We start from the raw sequence: 25,179 nt of genomic DNA, 5'->3' as shown, positions 1-25,179 counted from the left end.
CGACCCGCATTTATACCAAGGAGGCAGGGACACCCGGGACAACTTAATCCAAAGAACCTTCAGCTAGCTCTACACACATGGATCAGCAGAAGCAGCATTGCTTGGATCTTCCACACGTAGCACTTAGGTGCTACCTCTTCTACCTGATCAGCTGAAATTAAGGCCTTAGAACAGAAACATCAATCTCCACTCGAACACTCATGATGATTATGTGAAAATGAAAAAAGCACCACAATGAGAAGACACTCAGCCATGGTAACAAAGGTGGACGTTATTCTGTCCACAATTAAAGCCCACATGATTATTCGACAATGTTACAAAAAGGGGTCCTTATTCTAAGGCCAACACAAAATCACCAGTGACATACCCGGGGAGTGCCTAAGGTGCCTTATATTTTTGTTTCTGGGTGCTACTTCTAGGTGCCGTCCCATCGCTCGGAGTGGCTTGTGAGACAGCCTGCTGACTCTGCTGTCCTATTGGCCTAGATGACCTTGGCGGGTGTCCTCTGGCCCGTGGAGCCTGTGATGGCCCTGCCTGGGAGGGAGTGGCCAGCTCCTGAACTGGCACCTCCCCAGTTGTCGCAGCCTCAACGGAAACAATGCAGAGGGGTGGAGGAGCTGCTGCCCTCATCTGGAGCACCATGAGAGAAGCTTGCAGCGACAGCAGGCAGCTGCTGCACCGACGTGAGGTCCAAATCTACCTCACTGCTTACCGCAGATTCATGGGCACCAAGTGCTGGCGCTTGGAGTCCACAACATCTCCCACAATGGAAAACACCACCTGTGGCCAGAACCGCTGTGAGGGCTTGCAGCTCAGAGCGTAACCTAATCATATTTTGATTCATTTGGTGGAAGCCCCTCTCTATGAGAGTGGCCAGTCTCTCATTGAAGGAATCCTGATGCTCTGCCCTGAGGGCGAATTCTTTGCATGCACTCTGCCTAGACTCCTCTGTCGCAGACAGAAACTGAACCATTCCCTCATGCAACCCTGCCAGATGCAAACACACTTCCTGCCACCTTTCCTGCAGCTGCTGCAATGGGGACAACTCCAGAGGCACGTCATCAGTGCCGGACTCAGCATGTGCCTCTTCCCCTGCAGCCCTCCGTCTGCTGGAGTCATTGATACTCTCTGCCCCTACCATCTCCTCCAGCGATCGTTACGTGCCCTCTCCACTGTGACCCGGGACACTAGACGACGGTAAAGTCCCCACCAAAGGTGTGTGTGTCTGCGCTGGTGCCTGGCTGGCTGAAATGATATGCCGCAAGTTGCACATGTTGTCCCCCGGTGTGGAGGGGGGGCTGCATTGAGGACGTGCGGGCCAGTCTGGTGGTGATGCTGAAATTAACAACAAGGACAGTGCATCAGTTACCGTTCATTCACTTCAACATTTCATCCCTTTCCCCCCCCACCCTCATAAGTAGATCACCCTTAAAGACCCTGAAAAGAAGAACATTGGTGAGGTCCAAATGAGTCAAGACGGGCCCCAAGCATTAAATGCACATGCAAACAGGCTGGTTAGATGGCCACATGAATGGCACATGGCTTGTAAAGAACCAGAGGAGTGGGGAGAGTGCAGAGGTATCTGATGTGGATGCATTGTTACCTGGATAGTTGCGCGGCTGAGGAAACATTTCAAACAGTTGTGTCATTTTCCACCGAACTCAGGAGATTGAGAGGTCATATTATTGCCCTTCATTCTGTAAGGAGGGGCAAAGACCGGGTGGCCAGAAGGCAACATTTCCCCATGGCGCAGGGATGAGTAACGTGGTGGCATTCATCCAAGTTGAGTGCCATGAGGTTAACAGCTGAGGTGCTGAGGATCTTCTGGACAAAGTAATGTGGGACGCACTGGCTGAAAGGGTGCAGGAGGTCCCAAACCCCTGAAAATGGAATAAGTCTTTGGGTGTGCAGCGGCAATCCGATGGCATTTGAGACCATGGTGATAGTGGTCACAAATGGGATAAGGTGACTTTGGAAGGTGGTGGGGAGGCTATTCCTCAGGCGGATGAGGGTCCCTCCTGTATGACCCAGACATCAGACTGCCTCAGTCAGTGAATGAGCATTGTTGCAGCATTAACGATTGCAGCAACCATCAGTGGTTTGGATGGTGGGCACACAGAGTGGATGGAACCGTGGACCTCAAATACCTGCCTGCTGGACCCCAGCCTCGCCACCCCCGGCTGCCCTGGCCTCCTGCCTCCTGCCCAGCTCCATGGCCTGCTCCTCGAATGGAGTGAGGCGCTGGAGGAGGGCAAGCCCACCACCAGTCCTCAGGCGCTTCCGGGCATTGTGGTTACTTTTTGCCTGCAAAACACATAAGAGGATTTATTGGGCCAGGTCACTCATGTACTCTGCACGCACATGCCGCACCCCAACCACAGTGGGCCATCTGAGGCCTCCAGCGGCTCCTGTCCACACTACTAGTGATGAGTCCCCAGAAGATAGTACGGTTGGTCCCAAATCCCTCCCCCAACAGTCCCCTTGGACACATTTGGCATCCATCACTTTGAATAGCAACACAGGTCCTAGCGCCCATGAAAAGGAAGATCAAATAGGTGCGGCGCCGATGCCAGCAGATGGTACTTGCCCAAAAGACCTTGAGGCACCCCTTGGACCATGTCATTACCATCACTATGACATGTGTTGAAGTTCTGAGTATGTGTCTACCGGTCTCCCCTGCAGCTTGCCCCCAAACTACTCAAATGCCACAGAAACCAACATATGCTGCGCAGAAAGACTTTCTTCTCCTCAACCACTAAGGCTGATGTGAGCATTGTCAGTACCCATTTGCCCACCCAGCGTGCGACAGATGCCCTATGCAGTAACAGCAGCAAGACGTGGTTGGGTTTGGGATGGGGTGGGGGGGGCGGCGGGGGGTGTTTTTGGGGCCAAAGGCTAAGGCTGCCTTCTGCCTCAAATAGCCCAGAGAGACATGGTACTCACCCATCCGGAGGGCAGCAAATCATTGAAGCATTTTTGGCACTCTGTGCCAATGTGTCTGATGTCATCAGGGGCACTTACAGCTTCGCCCACCTCCTCCCACGCCTGGCTGGTAACATGGGGGGCCCTCCTCCTCCCATCCTCAGGAAACAAAACATCATGTTGCTGGTCCACCTCTTCCAGGAGGACAGCAAGGCAAGCGTCCGAGAATCTGGGTGCACAGTGGCCTCGCTGGCCTCTCCTGCAGCCTACACTCCTCCACCTCCTCCTCCTCTGCCCTCCTTGGAGCATTTCTACCTGTCTGAGTGGCCATGGTGCACTGCTTCAAGCAGGCTGCCTGGCCACTCTTTAAACAGGCTGCCGGCTCCCCATTGGAACCAGCAGTCTGAGGCCGCCTGCCCCCGCGACTATTTTCCCATTCTCCAAGCGAGTCGCAAAGCCGCAGTGCGGGTTTAATTGGCCTGCCCGCGGAAAATGGCGGCACGGCCCGTTTCGCCAGCGGCAATCGCCCGCCCGCCACCGTGTTGGTCTGGCCTGCCTGACCGACGAATGTAAAATTCTGCCCATAGTTTTTTTCTCTAGTGATCATGATTGTTTTAAGTTCCTCCCTTCCTTTTGCCTCTCTGGGGATGCTTTCTGTGTCTTCTACTGTAAAGTCAGATATAAAATACTTGTTCAAAGCCTCTGCAATTTCCTTGCTTCCCATTATTATTTCCTCGGTCTCATCCTCTAAAGGACCAATGCTTACTTTAGCTACTATCTTCCTTTTTATATACTTCTGGAAGCTTTTACTGTCTGTCTTTATATTTCTTGCTAGTTTTCTCTCATTGTCCAATTTCTCACTTTCTTTTCAGCATCCTTTGTTGGGTTCTAAATCTTTCCTAATTTTCTGGGCTACCACTAATTTTTGCAGCATTGTATGTCTTTTCTTTCAATTTGATACCAACCTTAATTTCCTTAGTTAGCATGGATGGCACAACTGTCTTGAGTGAGAGACCTGAAACAGGCACCTTCAAAATCCAGACCAGTGTCAAACAAGACTGTGTAATAGCCCCATACTATTTACAATCTACCTGATGGTAACTATTCATCTTACAAAAAAATCAAATACCTTCTATTGTATGTATTAAGTATTACTTAGATGGAAAGTTCTTTAACCTCAGTTGCCTCCATGCCAAAACTAAACTGACCACCATAGAGATACATGATCTACAGTTTACAGGTGACTGCAGTGATGTTGCCCTTTCTGCACCAGGTTTGCAAGCCCCTCTCAACTCTTCAATTCTGCTTACAAGAAATTAGAGCTGCCCTTGAATGTTGCCAAAACCAAACTCATACATCAACCCACACCTGGTGAGCCAAATATTCTACCTCCCATATATGTTTAAGGAGAGGCTCTGGAATATGTTGAGCACTTCCCATACGTTGGCAGACACCTATCTCAAAAGGCCATAATTGACGAGGAGATCCAACACTGGATCAACTGTGTCAGCATTACCTTCTACAAACTACAGCAGTGAGTATTTGACAACAAAGTCCTCCACAAGTCAACCAAAGTCCTAGTGTACAGAGTGGTGTTCAACTCCGCACCTACTTAATTGAGACCTGGACTGTGTATCAACAGCACATAAGAGTGCTAGAGAAATTCCACCAGCAATGCCTTCACTACTGGATTCAATTGAAGGCCTATTGAACAAATGCTAGTGTTCTTCTTGAAGTCAGCTCCACAAGTGTTCAGGCAAAATTCCTGAAAAATCAACTATGATGGGTTGGACACTGTGTCCAGATGGCTGAAAAGCCTCTCCCCTGCCAAATCCTGTTTTCTCAACTCTCAAATGGCCAGTGTTCCAGGGAGGACAAAGTAAACGCTTCGACAACAGCCTGAAGCTCTTCTTCAAGCACAACAGCATTGACATTAATGACTAGGAGGAGCTTATTCAAAGTGTGACAACTTGTCCATCAAGCTGCATCATGCTTTGAGTCTAAAATCCTTAATGATGAGGCAAAGTGGCGACAGAGAAGGAAAGAAAAGGGAGAAAATCCTGCACTCTGGATCTTACTACTTTGTGGTACACCCTGCCTTATGTTCCCAAAGATCTACAGGTCGAGAATCAACCTGTTCAGTCACATGAATTCCTATGGCAGAAACTTGTAACCCTGAGTAGATATCATCCTCGAATCGAGGATTTTTGTATCTTCCTCATAGAGTCTTTCCTTCTCCATGGAATATGTCTGCTGAGCTATGAATTATCTCCTTAAATGTCTGCTACTGCCTCTGTACTGTCTTACCTTTTAACCTATTTTCCCTTTCCATTTTAGCCAACTCTGTCTTCATACCCTTGTAATTGCCTTTATTTAAGTTTAAGACATTAATTTCAGATCTAAATTTCTCACCCTGGAATTGAATGTGATATTGCATCATGTTATGATCACTCTTACCTAGAAGATTCTTTACTATGAGGTCATTAATTAATCTAATCCATTGTACATTGCCAGGCCTAGAATAGACTGTCCCTGGTTGGTTCCAGGACATTTTATTGTAAGAAACTGTCTAGAATGCACTCTTTGAACTCATCCTCCAGGCTAAATTTGCCAATTTGATTTGTTCAATTTAAAAGAAGATTAAAATCTCCCATGATTATCACAGTACCTTTCTTACAAGACCCCATTATTTCATGATTTATATTCTGTCCTACACTTCAGCTAGTGTCAGGGGGCCTATAAACCAGCCCTGCCAGTGACCAACAACATAGGATAACATTGTTCCTAGTTCTACCTAAGAGAATTTGAGGAGTTAGCGTCCAAATTAAAATGCAGAACATCAAAGGTAATCATCTCTGGATTGTTACCTGAGCAATGCCCAATTGGCATAGAGTTAAACAGAGCAGAAAATTAAATGTGTGTCTCAAAGCGTGGTGTGGGAAAAGGGGGTTTCGACTCACGGGTACTGGCATTAATACTCAGGGAAGAGTGTATTATTCCATTGGAATGGGCTCCTGTTGAACCGGGCTGTGTTCTGGCCAATTGTATAGCTAGGGCTTTGGAGGTGGGGGTGGCAGGGAGGATTCAGGTGAAGGGAGAACTAGAAATCCAAAGAGAAAGATCGAGGTATTGGAACAGTATAGTGATGTGTGTAAAGACAAGCAGAGTGGGACAGGAAGGGACAGAGAGTTTAATAAAAAATGTACATCAGCAAATAAGGTAATTGCAGGGAATAGAAGTAAAAAGATTAAATTAAAGGTTCTTTATTTGAATGCACAAAGCATCAGTAATAAGATAAGTGAACAAGTAGCACAAACAGAGGTAAATAATTTAGATCTAATGTCCATTACAGAAACATGGTTACAAGCTGATCAGGGTTACGAAATAAATATTCCAGGATACACAATACTTAGGAAAGAGAGTCAGAATTGCAAAGGAAGTGGCTATGTCGTGGGAGATTTTAATCTTCATATCAACTGGGACAATCACATTGGTAAGAATGGTCTGGAGGATGAGTTTGTAGGATGTTTTTATGACAGTTTCTTGGAGCAGTACGCAGTGGAACCGACTAAGGCTAGAGCTATCTTAGATGTAGTATTGTGCAATGAACCGGGGTTAATTAGTAATGTCATAGTAAAAGATCCACTGGGAAATAGTGGTCAGAATACCATTTAATTCCATGTTAAGTTTGTAAATGATGTATTCCAATAACATGCAAATCTCATAAACTTAAACAAAGGCAATTACATAGGTATGAGGGAAGAACTGACTAAGGCAAATTGGGTAAATAGACTACAATTATGGAGGTAAATGAACAATGGGAAACACATGAAGAAATAAATCAAAATCGTCAACAAAAATACATTCCATTGAAGAACACAAACTCAGCAATAGGGACCCATGCATGGCTCACTCAGGAAGTTAAGGATAGGATTGGGTTAAAACAAGAAGCTTATTTAAAAAAACCTTTTATTAAAACAAGAAGCTTACAATGTTGCAAAAAAACAGTAGCAAGTCTGAGGATTGGGAGTGTTTCAGGAACCAGCAAAGGGCCACCAAAAAGTTGATAAAAAGGGAAAAAGATAGAATTTGAGACTAAACTAGCCAGAAATATAAAAACAGATTGTAAGAGTTTTTATAAGTATATAAGAAGTAAGAGAGTAGCTAAAGGAAGTGTTGGTCCCTTAGAAGCAGAGACAGGAAAGTTATTATGAGGAATGAGAAAATGGCAGATGCAGGTGAGAGTGACTAACCTTGACATCAAGGCAGCATTTGACCGAATGTGGCATCAATGTGGCAAGGCTGGAATCAATGGGAATGACGAGGAAAATTCTCCGCTGATTGGAGTCATACCTAGCACAAAGGAAGATGGTTGTGGTTAGAAACATAGAACATAGAAACTAGGAGCAGGAGTAGGCCATTCGGCCCTTCGAGCCTGCTCCGCCATTCATTATGATCACGGCAGATTATCCAACTCAATAGCCTGCTCCCGCTTTCTCCCCATATCCTTTGATCCCTTTCGCCCCAAGAACTATATCTAACTTCTTCTTGAAAACATACAATGTTTTGGTCTTAACTACTTTCTGTGGTAATGAATTCCACAGGCTCACCACTCTCTGGGTGAAGAAATTTCTCCTCATCTCAGTCCCTATATCCTCAGACTGTGACCCCTGGTTCTGGACTTCCCCACCATCGGGAACATCCTTCCTGCATCTACCCAGTCTAGTCTTGTTAGAATTTTATAGGTTTCTATGAGATCCCCCCTTATTCTTCTGAATTCCAGCAAATATAATCCTAATCGACTCAATCTTGTTGTTGGAGGTCAATCACCTCAGTTCGAGGGCATCACTACAGGAGGTCTTCAGGGTAGTGTCCTCGACCCAACCATTTTCAGCTGCTTCATCAATGATCTTTCTTCCATCATAAGGTCAGAAGCAGGGAGGTTCGCTGATGATTACATAATGTTCAGCACTATTTGCAACTCCTCAGATGCAGAAGCAGTCCGTGTCCAAATACAGCAAGACCTGGACTTGGCTTGGACTAACAAGTGGCAAGTAACATTCGCACCACACAAGTGCCAGGCAATGACCATCTCCAACAAGAGAGAACCTAACCATCGCTCCTTGACATTTAATGCCAATACCATCGCTGAATTCCCCAACTATCAACATCCTGGGGGTTACTGTTGTCCAGGAACTGAATTGGACTAGCCGTATAAATACTGTGGCTACAAGAACAAGTCAGAGGCTACGAGTTCTGCTGTGAAACCACACAAGTCAGGAGTGTGATGGAATACTTTCCACTTGCCTGGATGAGAGCAGCTCCAACAACACTTAAGAAGCTTGACACCATCCAGGACAAAGCAGCCTGCTTGATTGGCACCCCATCCACAAACGTTCACTCCCTCCACCACAGAAGCACAGTGGCAGCAGTATGTACCATCTACAAGATACACTGCAGGAATTCACCAAGGTTCCTTAGACAGCACCTTGTAAACCCACGAGCGCTGCCATCTAGAAGGCCAAGTGCAGCAGATGCATGGATCACCACCACCTGGACGTTCCCTTCCAAGCCACTCGCCATCCTGACTTGGAAATATATCACCACTCCTTCACTATCGTTCAGTCAAAATCCTGAAACTCCCTCCCTAACAGCACTGTGGCTGTACCTACACCACATGCACTGTAGCGGTTCAAGAAGACACCACCTCTCAAGGGCAATTAGGGATGAGCAATAAATGCTGGCCTAGCCAGCAACACCCACATGAGTGAATAACATAAAATTGAACAAATATTTCATGTCTGTCTTCATAGTAGAAGACACGTGTTTCACACCAAAAATAGACAATAACATAGGGGCTAAAAAGAGTGAGGAAATTAGGGACATTAATATCAGTAGAGATAAAATATTGGGGAAACTTAAGGAATTAAAATCTGACAGATTCCTGGGACCTAATGGCCTACACCCTAAGGTTCTAAAAGAGATAGCTGCAGAGATAGTGGCTGTGCTAGGTATGATTTCCCTAAATTCCTTAGATTCGGGAATGGTCCCACTAGATTGGAAGTTGGCAAATATTACACTGCTTTTCAAGAAAGGAGGGAGATAGAAAACACTTAGCCTAAAATCAGTTGTTGGAAAAATGCCGGAATCCATTATGAAGGAAGTCTTCACAATGTACTTAGAAAAGCATTGTGTGAGTAGAATAAGTCAACATGGTTTTACAAAAGGGAAATCCTGTTTGAAAAATTTATTAGAGTTTTTTGAGGATGTAACTAATAGGATTAAGGGGAACCAGTAGATACGTTTACCTGGATTTCCAAAAGGCATTCAATATGGTGCTGCACAAAAGGCAAGGTTAGGGCTTCTGGTTCAAAGAGACCTAGGTGTGCTTGTACAAGGAATGCAGAAAGTTAGCATGCAGATGCAGACAGTAATTGGGAAGCCAAATGTCATGTTGGCCTTTATTGCCAGGGGATTGGAATACTAGAATAAAGAAGTCTTGCTACAGTTGTACAGGGTTTGGTGAAACCGCATCTGGAGTATCTGTGTGTAGTTTTGGTCTCCACATTTAAGGAAGGATATACTTGCATTGGAGGCCGTACAGCAAAAGTTCACTAAATTGGTACATGGAATTAGTTGTTATGCTGAGAGGTTGAGTAAATTGGGCTTATGGTCCCTGGAGTTTAGAAGAATGAGAAGTGATTTCATTGAAACCTACAAAATTGTGAAGGGGCTTGAAAGGGTAGATGATGAGAGATTGTTTTTGCTGGTCACAGAATCTAAATCACAGGTGCACAGTCTCAGGATAAGGGGCCGATCATTCAGGACTAACATAAGGAGAAATTACTTCACTCAAAGACTTGTGACTATTTGGAATTCTCTACCCCAGAGGGTTGTGGATGCTCCATCGTTGAATGCATTTAAGGCTGGAATAGACAGGTTTTTGGTCTCTCAGGAAATTAAGGGGCATGGGAACAGGTGCAAAAATGGAGTTGAAGCTCAAATCAGCCATGATCGTATTGAATGGTGGAGAAAGCTTGATGAGCCATGTGGTTTATTCCTGATCCTATTTCTTATGTTCATGTGACATCTTTACTTGGCTTTCTCTCATCTCCAATCACACTCATTTTATATTTTGACCCTCTGAACAAAGCTCATTTCTCACCACTGTACTGATCTCATCCTTTATTAACAGAACCACCCCATCTCCTTTTTCTTTCTTCCTAACCTTCCAAAATGTCAAATATCCTTGAATATTCAGACCCCAGTCATGGTCATTTTTCAATCATGCCTCTGAAATGGCTATCAAATCATATATATTTATTTTCATTTGTGCTACAATTCATTCATCTTGTTACAAATGCTGTGTGCATTCAGATAAAGAGCCTTTAATTCTGTCTTTTTACTATTTTTCCCTCCTCAGACCTTATTTGCTGGTACACTCTTATGTTTGTACACTCTGTCCCTTCCTGCCACACCCTCGTTATCATTACCCTTATCACTTTCGTGTACTATTGCCTTGTTCTTTCTCTTTAACTTTCCAAATCTCCCTTTATGTGAATTCTCATCCCACTATTTAAAGCTCTCTCTACTGTCCTAGTTGTATGATTCACCTGTACACTGGTCCCAGTGTGGTTCAGTTGAAGGCTGTCCCAGTGGTATAGTTCCCTCTTTCCCCAGTACTGGTGCCTGTGCCCTACGATTCCGCATTTTAATTTAGTCCCTTGCTGCTCCTACTCCCTTAGCAGAACCTGTTTCTTAGTCCTACCTATGTTCTTAATACCTACATAGACTGTGAAAACTGGATCTTTCCCCTTCAAGTTTCTCTGCAGCCCTTAACCCTAGCACCATGCAGGCAAAACAGCCTTCAGGACTCATGCTTTCAGCTCAAATAACAGAACTTATCCCCTTATCTATACTGTCCCCTACTAGAACTTTTTATTCTCCTACTTAAATGGCTCCCTGCACCATGGTGCCATGGTCAATTTGCTCATCCTTTCTGCAATCTCTGCTTTTGTCCACACAAGTTGCAAGAATCTCAAACCTGTTGGACAATTGCAAGGGCTGAGGCACCTCCATTGCTACCTTCTAGATCCCTGTACCTGCCTCACTCATATTTACTGTTCCTGACCATGGGCAAAATCTGAAATGCCTAGCCTAAGGGGTGTGCCTGCCTTCTCAAACAAAGTGTCCAATTAACTTTTCCCCCTCCCTGGCCCATCGCAGTGCCCATAGCTCAGACTCCAGTTGTTTTTTTTATTTATTCGTGGGATGTGGGTAGCACTGGCTAGGCCTGCATTTATTGCCAATCCCTTAATTACCCTGGAGAAGGTGGTGATATGTTGCCTTCTTGAACTGCTGCAATCCATGTGTTGTAGGAACACCCACAGTACTGTTAGGGAGGGAGTTCCAGGATGTTGACTTAGTGACAGTGAAGGAATGGCGATATATTTCCAAGTCAGAATGGTCTGTGGTTTGGAAGGGAAATTCCAGGTGGTGGTGTTTCCATGCATCTGCTGCCCTTGTCCTTTGAGGTGGTAGGTATTGCGGGCTTGGAAGGTGGGCAAAGGAGCCTTGCTGAGTTGTTGCAGTGCATCTTGTCGCTGGTACACACTTCTGCCACTGTGAGTAGGTGGTGGAGGGAGTAAATGTTGAATATGGTGGGTGGGGTGCCAACCAAGGGCGGGCTGCTTTGTCCTGGATGGTGTCAAGCTTCTTGAATGTTGTTGGAGTTGCGCTCATCCAGGCAAATTGAGAGCATTCCATCACACTCCTGACTTGTTCCTTGTAGATGGTGGACAGACTTTGGAGAGTCAGGGAGTGAGTTACTCTCTGCAGAATTCCCAGCCTCTCACCTGCCCTTGTATCCACAGTATTTATATGGCTGGTAATCAACCAGGAGGTCGTCAACTCAGAGCCAAAGCTCCTCAAGCTGTAGATGTGGTTGCCATGAATAGGTGTGATAAATCATTTATCACAGGTGTGATAAATACTGTGGCTATGATAACAAGTTCACATTCATTCATACTGCAGACTTGTGCTTTGTAGATGGCGGGCAGACTTTGGGGAGTCAGGAGATGTGTTACTCACCACTGAATTCCCAGCCTTTGACTTTCAATACTTACATTTTCCTCAAAACATGATTGATTGCATATATATTTGGACTCAAACCATGTCCAACCTTATGGAAATAAAAAAGAATATCATGCAGTTAATATGCAGATAGTTTTTGTTATCATCTTAAACATCCTCCATGTTAATATTAGATATCTGACCTGCCATGACTTGTGTATCCTGCGGCAACCCAACTTCCAAGATCAGTTTCATGGAGGTGATTGGTAACTCCTGGATTCTGAATATCATCTTGGATCATGCCTGAGGGCGCCATTTATTGGATAACCTTTGGGTTGAGTCATGATACAACGAGATTCACACTGAAACCACTGTTTTGGAGTCTTGAATCAATTAATGCATTGCATGGATTACTTGAGGAGCACAGCACAAAAAAAGTGTGCAAAACCGTGCCTTATTAAATGTCCTTACCTGTAACCTAGGGCAGAGTTTTACAGCCCCTCACGCCAGCGGAATTTTCAGGTCCCGCCAAAGTTGATGGAGTTTTGAATGGCTCACCGCATTTTCTGGATCCACCCCACCACCACAGGGCCATAAAATTCCACCCCTAGTTTCTGTCATGTGACCAGAGTGTTTCTGCCCATTGCCCTCACTAATGGTTTTTGACGACTAGACCACTGTCAATGACATCTGAGTTCCGCCTATTCACATGTCATCATGATGGAATAGAGTTTTTGAAACCCATTCTCTGGAATTCAAATGCGAACTCAATAGGTCTGCAAGCAGTATTGTGAAAACAGTTTCTTCAATTATTTGGAGAAGGGCAGCCATTAACCACAGGAAAGGTCTCTTGCATTTTAATGACTTCTCAAAGAAACATCCTGAAAGTTTGTTTACATTTTAATAACGTGTCCAGGCATAAAAATTAGCTCAAGCGCCTTGTACAGTTCCATGTATCTTGACAGGAAACTTGACTTCTCAACTGCATTTTGTTTTAAAGTGTCCATTTTGAATTTTTTCTCCATAAGGCTATATTGTGTGAGTGTGGCACAATTCATACAAATAGAAAATGAATTGTGCTTTAGAAGATAGGATACGAGAGGTGGATACCAATCATAAAGCAAATGGGTGAGGAACTTTGAGAGCATGGTTAGAATTAGTAGGATTTTGAAGAAAGGGTGAGACTTAAGATGAGAAGATGGTCTTGGGACAAAACTCCAGAGGGCAAAGGCCACAATGGTTTATGGATCAACCTCTGATGGTGATGTATAGGAGATGAGAACAACCAGAAATCCAGAATAATGCCTGGTATTTATGGCTACAGCAGTTTTCCCAAAGAGGGTGTGAAGAGTTTGCAGAGAGGTTTGAAAACATACTTGAGGATCTTCAAGTCAATTTGCTGGAACATTTTTTAAGGTTAGTTAAAAAAACAAATGCAGTACAAATGCTCACAGGGGCTGAGTTAACTGTAAAGTTTATCTTTCCAGATAAAACCAGGCATGAAGATCTTGCCTCTTGAAGAACTCAGTAATCAGGAATTGAACCCGCACCGGCCAATACTGCTAATTAATGCAAAAAGAACAGAAGGGTAAATTTCATTTCATTTTACTACTCCCAATTCTATTTGAGAAGATCAAATTGTTATTTAATGTTTAGACTGTTAAAAGGGGTCAGTTAGAAACCAAGATGGGTGGATTAAATTTTACATTTTTTAGCGTTCAAATGAATTGCTGGTGAGTAGCCCTTCAGTGGGGGGGGGGGGGGGGGGGGTTCCATCCCTCACCACCCCGCCACTCCCCGTATATAACATCAAACTTCAATGCATTGATATGAATGGGAAGTTCTGATTATAGATCCTATTTGTGAATTCACCAGATAGAATGTCAGTCTCAAGTCTTGATTTTAACCCAGGATGCCCAATAAGAAAGAGGCAAAGCAGGTGGTTAAAGTGACTATTTCTGGTTGCATTCCCAATGCGCTTCTGCCTGCCACATTTTAACCACACCGTTTTTTTATTCAGAAGAAACATTCAGATTTCTCAGCATAGATATCTCAGAGTTGTGGGACTGGAGGAGATTGCAGAGAAGGGAGGGGGAGGACCATAAAAGACCTTGAAAACAAAGATGAGAATTTTAAAATGGAGCATTACTTGACTGAGAGCCAAGGTGGATCAGTGAGCACAGGGCTGAGGGGTAAACAGGACTTGGTGCATATGAAAACTAATGCTCTGTTTTGGATTATGTTGCCCAGGGGCAGTATGTGGATGAGAAATAGGAGGGGACCAAGGCTAAATCCTTGGGCCACATTAGAGGTAACAGTCTGGAAGCAGGAAGAGAAGACATTGCAACTGATACTCTGTCTACAGTTATGGATAAGAATAGAACCCACATGGCAGACCCACCCAACTGGGTAACAGTGGAGATGCATTTCAGGAAAATAGTGTGGTCAATCATGTCAAAGGCTACAGACAGGTCAAAAAAGACGAGGAGGGTAAGTTTAACTTTGTCAGTCACAGAGGATGGGATTTGTGACTTTAATGAGAACAGTTTCAGTACAGGGGCCAAAACTTGATTGAAGGGATTCAAACATGGACATGGTCACGGATTTGGGAGGTAACAATGAGGAAAGGGGGGGTTAAGGATTGTTTTTTCCCTAAGGTGAGGGGTGCTGGCAACAGATTTAAAGGAGAGGCAGACAGTACCTGAGGCGAGAGAACTGTTAACAAAATCAACTAATATGGGGGCAAGGAAGGGAACGTAGCTGGTCAGCTCTTTAGTAGGAATAGATTGAGGAAGCAGGATGTGGTTCTCATGGATAAGGTGAGCTTGGAGAGGCCATGAGGAAAGATAGGAAAGAAAGTAAAGTTTCAAGTTCAGGCCTAGGGTATGGGCGAAGCTTTAGAGGAAATTTGGCTCAGTGGGCTAGGAGGAAGCAGGAGCTGATCAGATATTCTGAATCTTGGTGACAAAGAAGCCCATGAGCTCCGTGGACTTATTGTTGGAGGTGAGGGTTGAGAAGACAGGGGAGAAGGGTTTAAAAAGATGGCTTGCATTAGAGAAAAGAAGCCTGGGGCTTTGTATTCCAAGATTCCTGGAATAATGAGCAAGACCCGACTGTGTTTTATGTGGTCCAGCCAGATCTGGCGGTGGACAGCTAAACTAGCTGTCTGCCACATCCTTTCAAGTCAGCGACTCTTGGACCTAAGGGAGTGGAGATGGGGTCCGCACCAGGGGGAATGGCCAGGGTGAGAGAGAGTAATGGTTTTACTGGGGACTAAGACACCAAAGATGGAGGTAAAGATACAGATGAGCAAATCTGAAATGTTGTGGTGAAAGAAAGGCCAAAGGCTAAACAATTGGGATTTGAAAGTTCAGTTGTAAGTGAATTATGGGGGTTGTTCTTTCCAGGGACAGACACAGAAGGAGATAAGATCGGGACATGGAAGAGGGGTGTGTTTGGAGATTGATCAGTGATAGCATTATCTGTGATGATAAGAGTAGAAGCAGCAATCCCTCTTTAAAAGAAGCATCCTGTTTTAAATAGGCCTTAAGAAGTGTGCCATAAATTGTGCATGGCATGGGGTTGGTCTGCCCAATTCCTGATGTGATCAAAATGCAGCCTGTCAGTCGTGGAATTGAGGCCTAAGTGTTAAGTGAGGCCTAGGCTTCGTGCCAACAGCATCAGGGAGGTTTCCCTCTTGTTCACTCAGCCCCATTCATGCCTTGAGTTAAGCTAGCCTGTAAATCAATATGCAGATCAATATCCTTACAGGGCAACATGACAATTTACAGGTTAGGTCCTGATTCATTAAAACTTGCATTACTGATGTGGCTTGCAGGTCTGAGGAGTTCTGAAAATAGGAAGCAAGATTCTTACAAGAAAACATAAGTCTAAAATTTGTGTACCTTACATCCCAGAAGAAATGCCAGTTTGCTACCAACTATGGCCTCTAGGACTGACTGTCAAAGTATTTGTTATCTTGTCATGGACACCAGGTATAAATGTACCTGCCCAATGCCTACACTACTTGGGGTGCAGACAAGGGAATCAACAAAATAGTAGCAGCAGGTGTCTGCCCTGAGGTCAGAGAGAGCTTAAAATGCAAAAACAGACACCAGATGGCAGGATTATCAATAGAAGACAAACTCAGTGACGCTTCGTCAACTTCCAGTAATCGCTTCTCTTCTAGCAAAACCTCCAGTAGAGATAAATCATCTAGGTCTGTCTAGCTTCTTTTTATGTAACTTTTCTACAGAATGGTTGTGAAATTATAATTTAATCAAAATTTTGAGGTGATAACCTAAGTCCCTGGTATCAAAATCCATAACTGCTAATCTCACATTCTCTGAGCAAGATACCCATGTTTTAGCTTTGTCCACTTTACTCACACCTCAAACGTCCAGCCCATTTCCATCACTTATGCCTCCAATGCCATATCTGTGACCTTGGAACCCTCATTCTGTCCTGGGGTTTTATTTTCCATGTTTTAAATTCAAACAACATTACTCAGTGCAACTTTCCTTTCAGAGGGGAAGACTAATTTTAAGAAGAGCCAGCTGGCTACAACATGCACTCTTAATACAACGCTCATTGGCCCCCTGTTGAATGCGGAGGCAGCCACGGTGGCACAGGGGAAGCCAGCGGCAAGGAACCTGCTCAGCCCCAAGCTATAATCATGACAATGAGGCGGGAGCACCAAGCTTGTGTGCTACTCACCTCCAATGGAATTGGAATGGACAACTTGTGGATCATGATCCTCTCGCCAAAAAGCTGAAACTGACAAATGTTTAGCCCATGAAACATCAGATTTGATAATCTTTTTGAAAAATCTTGCAGGATATAAGACTTTGTCCCATGTCCTCAATATCTTTTCACAGAATTCTAACAAACTTGGAACGGAATATTGTAATAATTGCTGTTTTTTTCCCTTTTCCTCCCATGTAAATGAAAATTACTGAATTTAATGTTTTATTTTGCAGACACCAGATGGCAGGATTAGCAATAGAAGACAAACTCAGTGACGCTCCGTCAACTTCCAGTAATCGCCTCGTTTCTAGCAAAACCTACAGTAGAGATAAATCATCTAGGTCTGTCTAGCAACTTTTTATGTAACTTTTCTACAGAATGGTTGTGAAATTATAATTTAATCAAACTTTTGAGGTGATAACCTAAGTCCCTGGTCAAAATCCATAACTGCTAATCTCACATTCTCTGAGCAAGATACCCATGTTTTAGCTTTGTCCACTTTACTCACACCTCACACAGTGCTTCTTTTAAAAACAAAACTCTGTGGATGCTGGAAATCTGAAATAAAAAACAAAGTTTTGGAAATGCTCAACAGATCTGGCAGCATCTGTGGAGGGAGAAACAGAGTTAATGCTTTAAATTGAATATGACTCTTCTTCAGAACTAAAGGAGGGTAGAAATAGGATGGGTTTTAACCCAACAAAGGGGTAGTAGTGGGAAAGAACAAAAGGGAAGATCTGGCATAGGGTATAGGGCAGGAGAGATTAAATGACAAAGATGTCATGGAACAAAAGGAAAAGGGAGTGGAAATAGTTGTAGTAAAGAGACAAAGCATTTATCCAGACTGAGTGTAAATAATGAATAGCTCTGTCCAAAAGCAAAAACATGAAGAACAAGATTCAAACTGGCACATGGCAAAAAAAAAAATCAAAATTGGGGACTGAGTTCAAGGTATGATGTTGAACTCATTGTTGAGTCCAGAAGGCTGTAAAATGTCTGATCAGAAGACAAAGTGCTATTCCTTGAGCTTGCGTTCTTCACTGGAACATTGTTGCAGGCCGAGGACAGAAATGTGAGTGGGCAAGTAAGGTGATAAATTAAAAATGACAAGCAACCAGAAGCTCAAAAGCCTTGCTTGCGGACTGAGTGGAGGTCTTCTACGAAGCAGTCACCCAATCTGCTTTTGGTAAAAGCAAAATACTGCAAATGCTGGAAATCTGAAATAAAAACAGAAAATGCTGGGAAAACTCAGCAGGTCTGACAGCATCTCTGGAGAGAGAAACAGAGTTGATGTTTTGAGTCTGTATGACCTTTCTTCAGAGCCTCCTTCATGACCCTTCTTAACCTGCTTTTGGTCTTCCCAGTGTAGAGAAGACCACATTGTGAACAGCGAATATGGTAAACTAAGTTGAAAACAATACAAGTAAATCACTGCTTCACCTGGAAGGAATGTTTGGGGCCTTGGGCAGTGAGGAGAGGAAATAAAAGGGCAGGTGTTACTCCTCCTGCATTTGCATGAGAAGGTGCCATGGGAAAGGGACAAGGTGTTAGGGATGATAGAGGAGTGGACCCAGATGTTGCAGAGGGAACAGTCCCTTTGCAATGCTGATGGGGGAGGGGAGGGGCAATGTGTTTGGGTGGTAGTATCATGCTGAAGGTGGTGGAAATGGCAGAGGGTGAGCCTTTGAATGTGGAAGCTGTTGGGTGGAAAGTGAAGGCAAGGGGAACCTTGCTGTGGTTCTGAAAGGGAGGGGAAGGAAAAAGGGAAGTGCAGGAAATGGGTCAGAAATAGCTGACGGCTTGGTCAACACAGTGTTGTGGCGGGGTGGAATCCTCAGTTGAGGTGGAAGAAAGACATATCAAAAGCACTGTTGTGGAAGGTTGCATCATCAAAACAGATACAACAGAGACAGAGAAACTGGGAGAATGGGATGGATTCCTTACAGGAGGCAAGGTGTGACGAAGTGTAGTCGAGGTAGCTATGTGAGTCGGTGGGCTTATAATGAATGTTAGTAGACAGCCTGTCCCCAGAAATGGAGACAGAGAAGTCAAAGAAGGGAAGTTTCAGAGAAGGACCATGTGAAAGTGAGAAAAGAGTGGAAATTGGAAGCAAAGTTGATTAAGTATTCCAGTTCCAGGTGAGAGCAGGGTATGGCACTGATAGCCATCAGTGTACTGGAAAAAGAGATGAGGGAGGGGGCCAGAGTAGGACTGGAACAAGATATGTTCCACATACCCCGCATAAAGATAAAAAATGCTTGAAAAACTCAGTAGATCTGGCAATATCTGTGGAGAGAAACAAAGGATAAAGGATGGTGGCGGGCAGATTCCATGGTGCATTTTCTGCTTGGCAGAGTGGCAGTAAATCAGGTCCAATTCCGTGCTCGAAAGCTCATTAATTATGTACAAATGAGTATCTCTCTGAATCACATGGCAGGTTGGGAATTGATTTGTCCGCCCCACCATTACCTAATGATATCAAAGGTCCAGGCGCCATATTTAAATGCCACCTGAGCACACACATTTCACTCTCTCCAGTCCAGCTGACCTCAGAAATCCCTCAGTAATGGCTGCCAACAAAATGAAGGTGGCTTTTTTTATTTATTCATGGGATGTAGGCATCGCTGGCTGGGTCAGCATTTATCACCCATCCCCAATTGCCCTTGACAAGGTGGTGATTCACTGCCTTCTTGAATCGCTGCAGTCCATGTGGTGCAGGTACAACCACAGTGCTGTTAAGGAGAGAGTTCCAGGATTTCACCCAGAGACAGTGAAGGAATATTGATATAATTATAGTCGTTTGGTAGTACAGAACTTGAGTGTTGCTGAAAAAAGAGAATTTTTGTTGAAGCTTTTCGTCTTGCACTCATCAGGACAATTCGCAAAGAAAGCCAATGTCAGGGGAAGCAACAACTTTATACTGTATGAAAAGAGAGTGCTGATTGGTTGGCAAGTGGACTCTGTTTGGTAGAGGCATTGCCATGGAGAATGCGCCACTGGATGGTGACTGACAGTTTGAACTTTAAACTTGGCAGCTTTACATTGCCCTGGGAATCAACTAGCGAATGGCTGTCACTTATTTTATTTAGCTGAAACAGGCGCAATGTGTGTACATGTTCTTTCTGTCTGCAAAGAACAAGGCCAAGTGTATGTAGATTCTAGTACTTGCAAATGCGCCACCTGGTGAGCCTGGCTGACAATCTTAACTTGGTTGTCAGCATGATTATTAGCACACAGAACTATTTAGCAAATGTTGTCCAATTGCAGAATCACATCTAATGTTGGATACTGTGTTTTGAGTTTTGCAAGCACAGGCTAGTTAGGTACCGTCAGTACCTTGCCCGTTGCGAACAGCAGAGGGAACATGCTGTTTGATACAATCCGCCAGTCTTTGGGGCATACGGTCTACGTACTTAGCACCACACTGACACTGAAATTCATACACCACATTACTTATTTGTGTGATAGGCAGAACGTCTTTTTGGCTTGATGGCAGTACCCTGTTAATGGAGAATACACTCGTGTTGCTACTACATAGTAGCAGCGTGAAACAGGTAGCTTCACTTGTTGCTCAACTTTTTGAGATATCTTGCCCTTCCAGGGTAACTGAGGTAAACTGGGCACTTTTCACGGCTGAAAATGATAGCCTTGGGCCCATTCAAACATTTATGTGATATACATTGTGAAATGATCTGATCCTTTATCCTTTAACCTTTATCTGCAGGAAGCCTTTGGTATGCCTTATTTCAGCATCAAGCTTGCATGCTGAGCAAATGGCTTGGGCCCCATTTACAAGGTTGCTGGTAAGGCTTATAGCGCATGGAACTGTAAAAGTCCCAATGTGTGTATTGACCAGTGAAGGTAAGCTTGTGGTAAAGAACCCCCTGGCAGATTTCTCACCTAGTATGTCAAGGAAAGGACTGCTCCATTTCAAAGGAATTTGAGTGCAGGATGGAGCCCATTAAGACATGCAAGGAAATTATTACATACAGCTGTGGATTTAAATATAGCAAACGGAAATCTGCAATGAGTAGGAGGTTGGGTGTCATTCCATCGAGAATACATTTCTTATGGAACCCAACAAAGATGTTTGCGAAAGCTGAGCCAAGAGGGGATCTCATGCAATACCATCTATTTGGGCATACATGGTGCCGTTAAAACTGAACTCAACTGCACGAGTTGCCAAGTTCATAAGGTCAATGAATACTGATTCGTGCAATGGTAGCGGCTTTAGATTGCCATGATATAGTGCTGCAACTCGATATGACTGGTTGGGACATTCCTTTCAATGCAGTGGAATGGCATTAAGGCACAGGAGGAATGTGGCCATCTCCTGTTGCCTTCTCATTACTCCTCCTGGAATTTGATGGCAATTAAAGTGGTACAGGCACATTTTCCACATTATGCTTCCTCAATGGCTTCATCCCGTGGAAGCTGACCCTCATTTCTCTCTTCAGGTTCCTGGTCTTCCTGCTCTTCATCCTCCAAGGAGCTCTCATACTCTGTCATTTCTCAATCTGGCAAGGGATCACCCCTTTTCAGTGTCAGGTTGTGAAGGGCGCAATGCACAACGATGATGCGGGAGACCCTATCTGGAATGTACTGCAGAGTTCCTCCTGAGAGGTCTAAACATCAGAAGTACATCTTCAGGATGCCAATGGTCTGCTCAATTATGGACCATGTGGAGCAATGAGCTGAAGTGTACCTCTCTTCTGAGGCACTCTGAGGCCAACTAACAGGTATCATCAGCCATCGTTTGAGCGGATACCCCTTATCCCCAGGCAGCCATCCCTGTAGATGCTCAGGCCCTTTGAATATGTGAAGCACCTGGGAGTGACTCAGGATGTATGAGTCATGAGAACTCCCAGGTTACCTGGCATGTACGTGCATTATGTGCTTCCAATGATTGCACACCACTTGAACATTGATGGAATGAAATCCAATATTAGTGGCTGTTCCATGGAGCCCTCAAAGCCACTTGGATGCAGTTAATTGCACCCTCACTGTAGGGAAGCCTGAGGTAGCTACAAACCCATTGAATCTAGCAGCCTGGATATCTTTATCAAGTGTAAACCTCACATATTGATGAGCCTTGCTTTTGAGGGCATCTATTACCTCCTTGATGCATCTATATGTGGCAGACTGCGAATGCTGCACAGGTCTCCTGTGGATCCCTGGAATGATCTACAGGCAAAGAAATTGAGCGCAGTGGTCACCTTCAAGGCCACTGGCAGGAGATCGCCTCCCACCTCATGGGGCGTTAATCCTTCCCGGAGAATATGGCAGATGTGATCCACCAGAGCTTCACAAGTGCAGACATGCGTGGCGTTGTCTTTTGTTCATCTGCAGATGGGAGAGTCTTCTTCGGTAGACCCTTGGTCTAGCAAGTCGCCTCCGTGGTCTGGGTCTACCCTCCTGATCTTCATGTTATTGCTGGGGTTCCTCTGGACCCAGGAACTCAGACAGAGCCTCACCCTGAAGCTGCGGTCAGTGGCGCCTGTCCCTTCTTCTCCTCCTCCATTCTATTAGAACCCTCAAGAAGGCAGCATTGAGCTCAGGCTCCATTATTGTTTGCCCTTCTCTTTGTGAAATGATAGATTCAAAACATTAATGAATAACAGGTAAAAACAGTGAAGCTCACAATCTTGAAGCTTATTACCTAAATGGTGAGTGATTGCAGAGCTCTGAGATTCAGAGGAATCTGGATGCCCTAGCGCATGAATCACAAAAGGTTAGTATGCAGGTACAGCAGGTAATTAGGAAAGCTAATAGAATGTTATCATTTATCGTGAGGGGAATTGATTACAGAAGTAGGGAGGTTATGCTTCAGTTGTACAGGTTACATTCAGATCAGCCACAATCTTCAGTCATCCGGACTAGAAATTTTAACTCAGTTTCTCTCCACAGATGCTGTCAGACCTGCTGAGTTTTTCCAGCGTTTTCTGTTTTTATTTCAGATTTCCAGCATCCGCAGTATTTTGCTTTCCTCCTTAATGGTTGCCTGCATTCCTAAATTTTACCTACCTGGGTATTAATGTGGAAATGAAGTGACTGTTATGGGAAGGCAATGACTCCTGCATTTCCCTGTCACTATACACAAAAGGCATGAGTTCCAATGGCAATCTTCTCAAAGAAGTCTTCCTACTTTCGCTCAGCTCTGAATCAGTTCCAATCTTTTGGCTCCAACAAGTTAGAGGGCACCCCCAGAAAGGGTCCCTTAGTCCAGGTTTACGCTCCTCCCACGCTGCCTCTGACTCCTCCTGTGCAGATTCATTTCCAGTTTTGATTTTAAACTGTGCCATACTTTGTGTGTTATTCATGAGCCTCCTCCAGGAATACTGGATCCTGTTTTTGTGGTCAACATTCCAACCATCTCCCCTGAACCCATCACTGTTGACGTTCCCATGTGCCATGTGAACATCATTCCTCCCCACCTAGAGGCTGTGTGCACGGTCACCTTGAGAGGAGACCTTCCCACCTGTTGGCCCCAGACCGAGGAATTTGACTTTCTGTGAGTTTCCCATTCCCCTCATGATCGATCACTACAATGTCTTCCTTCCCACCCACCCCACGAGTCTCTGAGTGACCCATCCTTCTTGTGCCACACCAACACACACAGCCCCCTTCTTATTCCGGAGTCTGAGTGCATCCCCTCCCATCCATTCATGTGGTATCCCATCGCCCTCTTGTGTGTCAGCGTTTCAGTTTCCCTTGTTGGGCTTCAGCTTCCCATCCTTCAGTCTCCCCTCTGTCTGCCATTGTTCCCCCTCCCCCTACACCCTTGCAATGCATTCCTGCTACTTTGCCCCATGTGAGCAACATGCTTTCCCCCTCATCCTGGTTGCAATGCTGGTCTCTGAGTGTACAGCCCTGCCTGAGTGCCGCTGCACAGTGTTGTCCTCCAGGACTATGGGGGCACCCACTGGGAGCAGACCAACCCTACACACCAGCAGTGAGGCTTTCCATTGGAATCACAACGAGACCGGAGCAGTGCTGTCACAGGTAGGATATCGAAGTCACAAGCGAAATGAGGTCTGTACGGCACTCATTTTCAAACATGAAACAGACCGGAGTGAATCCCCGCTGGCGTGATGCAAGATTGGAAGGCGCCACATAATTTCAGCAAGAAGGATATTTAGTTAACATTCTTGAGATTGTAATGAATGCAAATGGCATGTACGTCACTCATCAGCAGGATACCCGATCCGCCATCAACTCACCATTAAAGAGTTGTTGGGAGGATTGTAAATTGTTTTCATGTCGGCAGGAATCCAAATTTTGGCCTCTCTCCAGATACTCTGCTCCTGCCTGCCACGAAATTTGCCGCGGGCATGATGAATTAACGTTTCGAGTCTAATTCTTCAAAACTGGTATTGGAACCAGAACTGGAGTTCAGATGAACAGCATATTGGATTCGAAACGTTAACTCTGTTTCTCTCTTCACACATTCTGCCAGACCTGCTGAGTTTTCCAGCATTTTCTGTTTTTATTTCAGATTTCCAGCATTCACAGTATTCTGCTTTTATATAACCAGGACCCATGCAGGTACCCATTGCAACACCTTTTATTTGGAGAACACCATTTTTTTGTTTGATTACACCTTTGTGGAGTGCCTTAAGATGTTTTTCTACCTTAAAGGTGCTATATAAATGCAAGTTGTTCATCTCACAACCAATGCCTGTTCCAGGCACTTTAAAATTCAACCACAGCACTTTGTGAGTTATTATTGCTGCATATGCACGATATTTCAGCGTAAGCACAGAACAGCAACTACATAATACATTGTGAGGTGTTAATCTACACCTGGGCTTCCCACTTGAATGTTGGCAAGTATGGATAATAGATTAAGGCATAATTTTAGCAGCTAGAAGTCTTTTCTCAAAAAAGACATACTGTTGAACTAATACCATTGTTCAAATAAAAATCAAGATTTAATTCTAGCTAAAGTGTATTACCATATAACAATATTACATTTTTTCAAACAAGTGATCATTTTAAATTGAGAAAATTCACTGAATAGGTGTGTGCTTTTTGATTCTTTAATTTTTGATGCATATGGAAGTGATTGATAAAACAGATAAAATAATGAAACTTACAAACCAGAATTCCTTTAAATTTGATGTTTTCATGATACAATCATCAGAAAACCAAAATGTGTATTCATTCACAATTTTCATTTTCCATATTATGATTGAAAGCAATTATAACACTTTACCTTCTTATGCCCATAAAGCTAATTGCACAGCCATAGGTGGAATGTGAGACTGTTAGTGATTAGTGAAGTGCATTGGTAGCACGCCAAGCTGTAACCAGTGTACCCAATTCAAATATAAAGACATTGAACATTTTTCAGAGCAGTTGGAAACATATTTGAAAGGGATATGTATTTGTAGTCAGCATAAGCAGTATTTTCTCCGGTGTTTGCTTTAGAAAAGTTAA

The 25,179-nt window shown here is 44.2% G+C and overlaps 1 protein-coding gene across 5 annotated transcripts in view; it reads left to right on the top strand.

The window, feature by feature from the left end:
• armc3 (armadillo repeat containing 3) overlaps positions 1–25,179 on the top strand; it is a 303,392-nt gene that overhangs the window by 258,343 nt on the left and 19,870 nt on the right. For all 5 annotated transcript variants that reach the window (XM_041184977.1, XM_041184973.1, XM_041184975.1 and 2 more), the window contains 2 exons: positions 13,482–13,582; positions 16,974–17,081. In XM_041184977.1, coding sequence (XP_041040911.1) covers positions 13,482–13,582; positions 16,974–17,081 — 209 coding nt within the window. The remainder of the gene's footprint in view (positions 1–13,481; positions 13,583–16,973; positions 17,082–25,179) is intronic.

This window comes from Carcharodon carcharias, chromosome 3, assembly GCF_017639515.1.
Source record: "Carcharodon carcharias isolate sCarCar2 chromosome 3, sCarCar2.pri, whole genome shotgun sequence".
NCBI classification, from domain to species: Eukaryota; Metazoa; Chordata; class Chondrichthyes; order Lamniformes; family Lamnidae; genus Carcharodon; species Carcharodon carcharias.
Note: the sequence above shows the minus strand (reverse complement) of the source record. Positions and strands in the feature narration are given on the sequence as shown.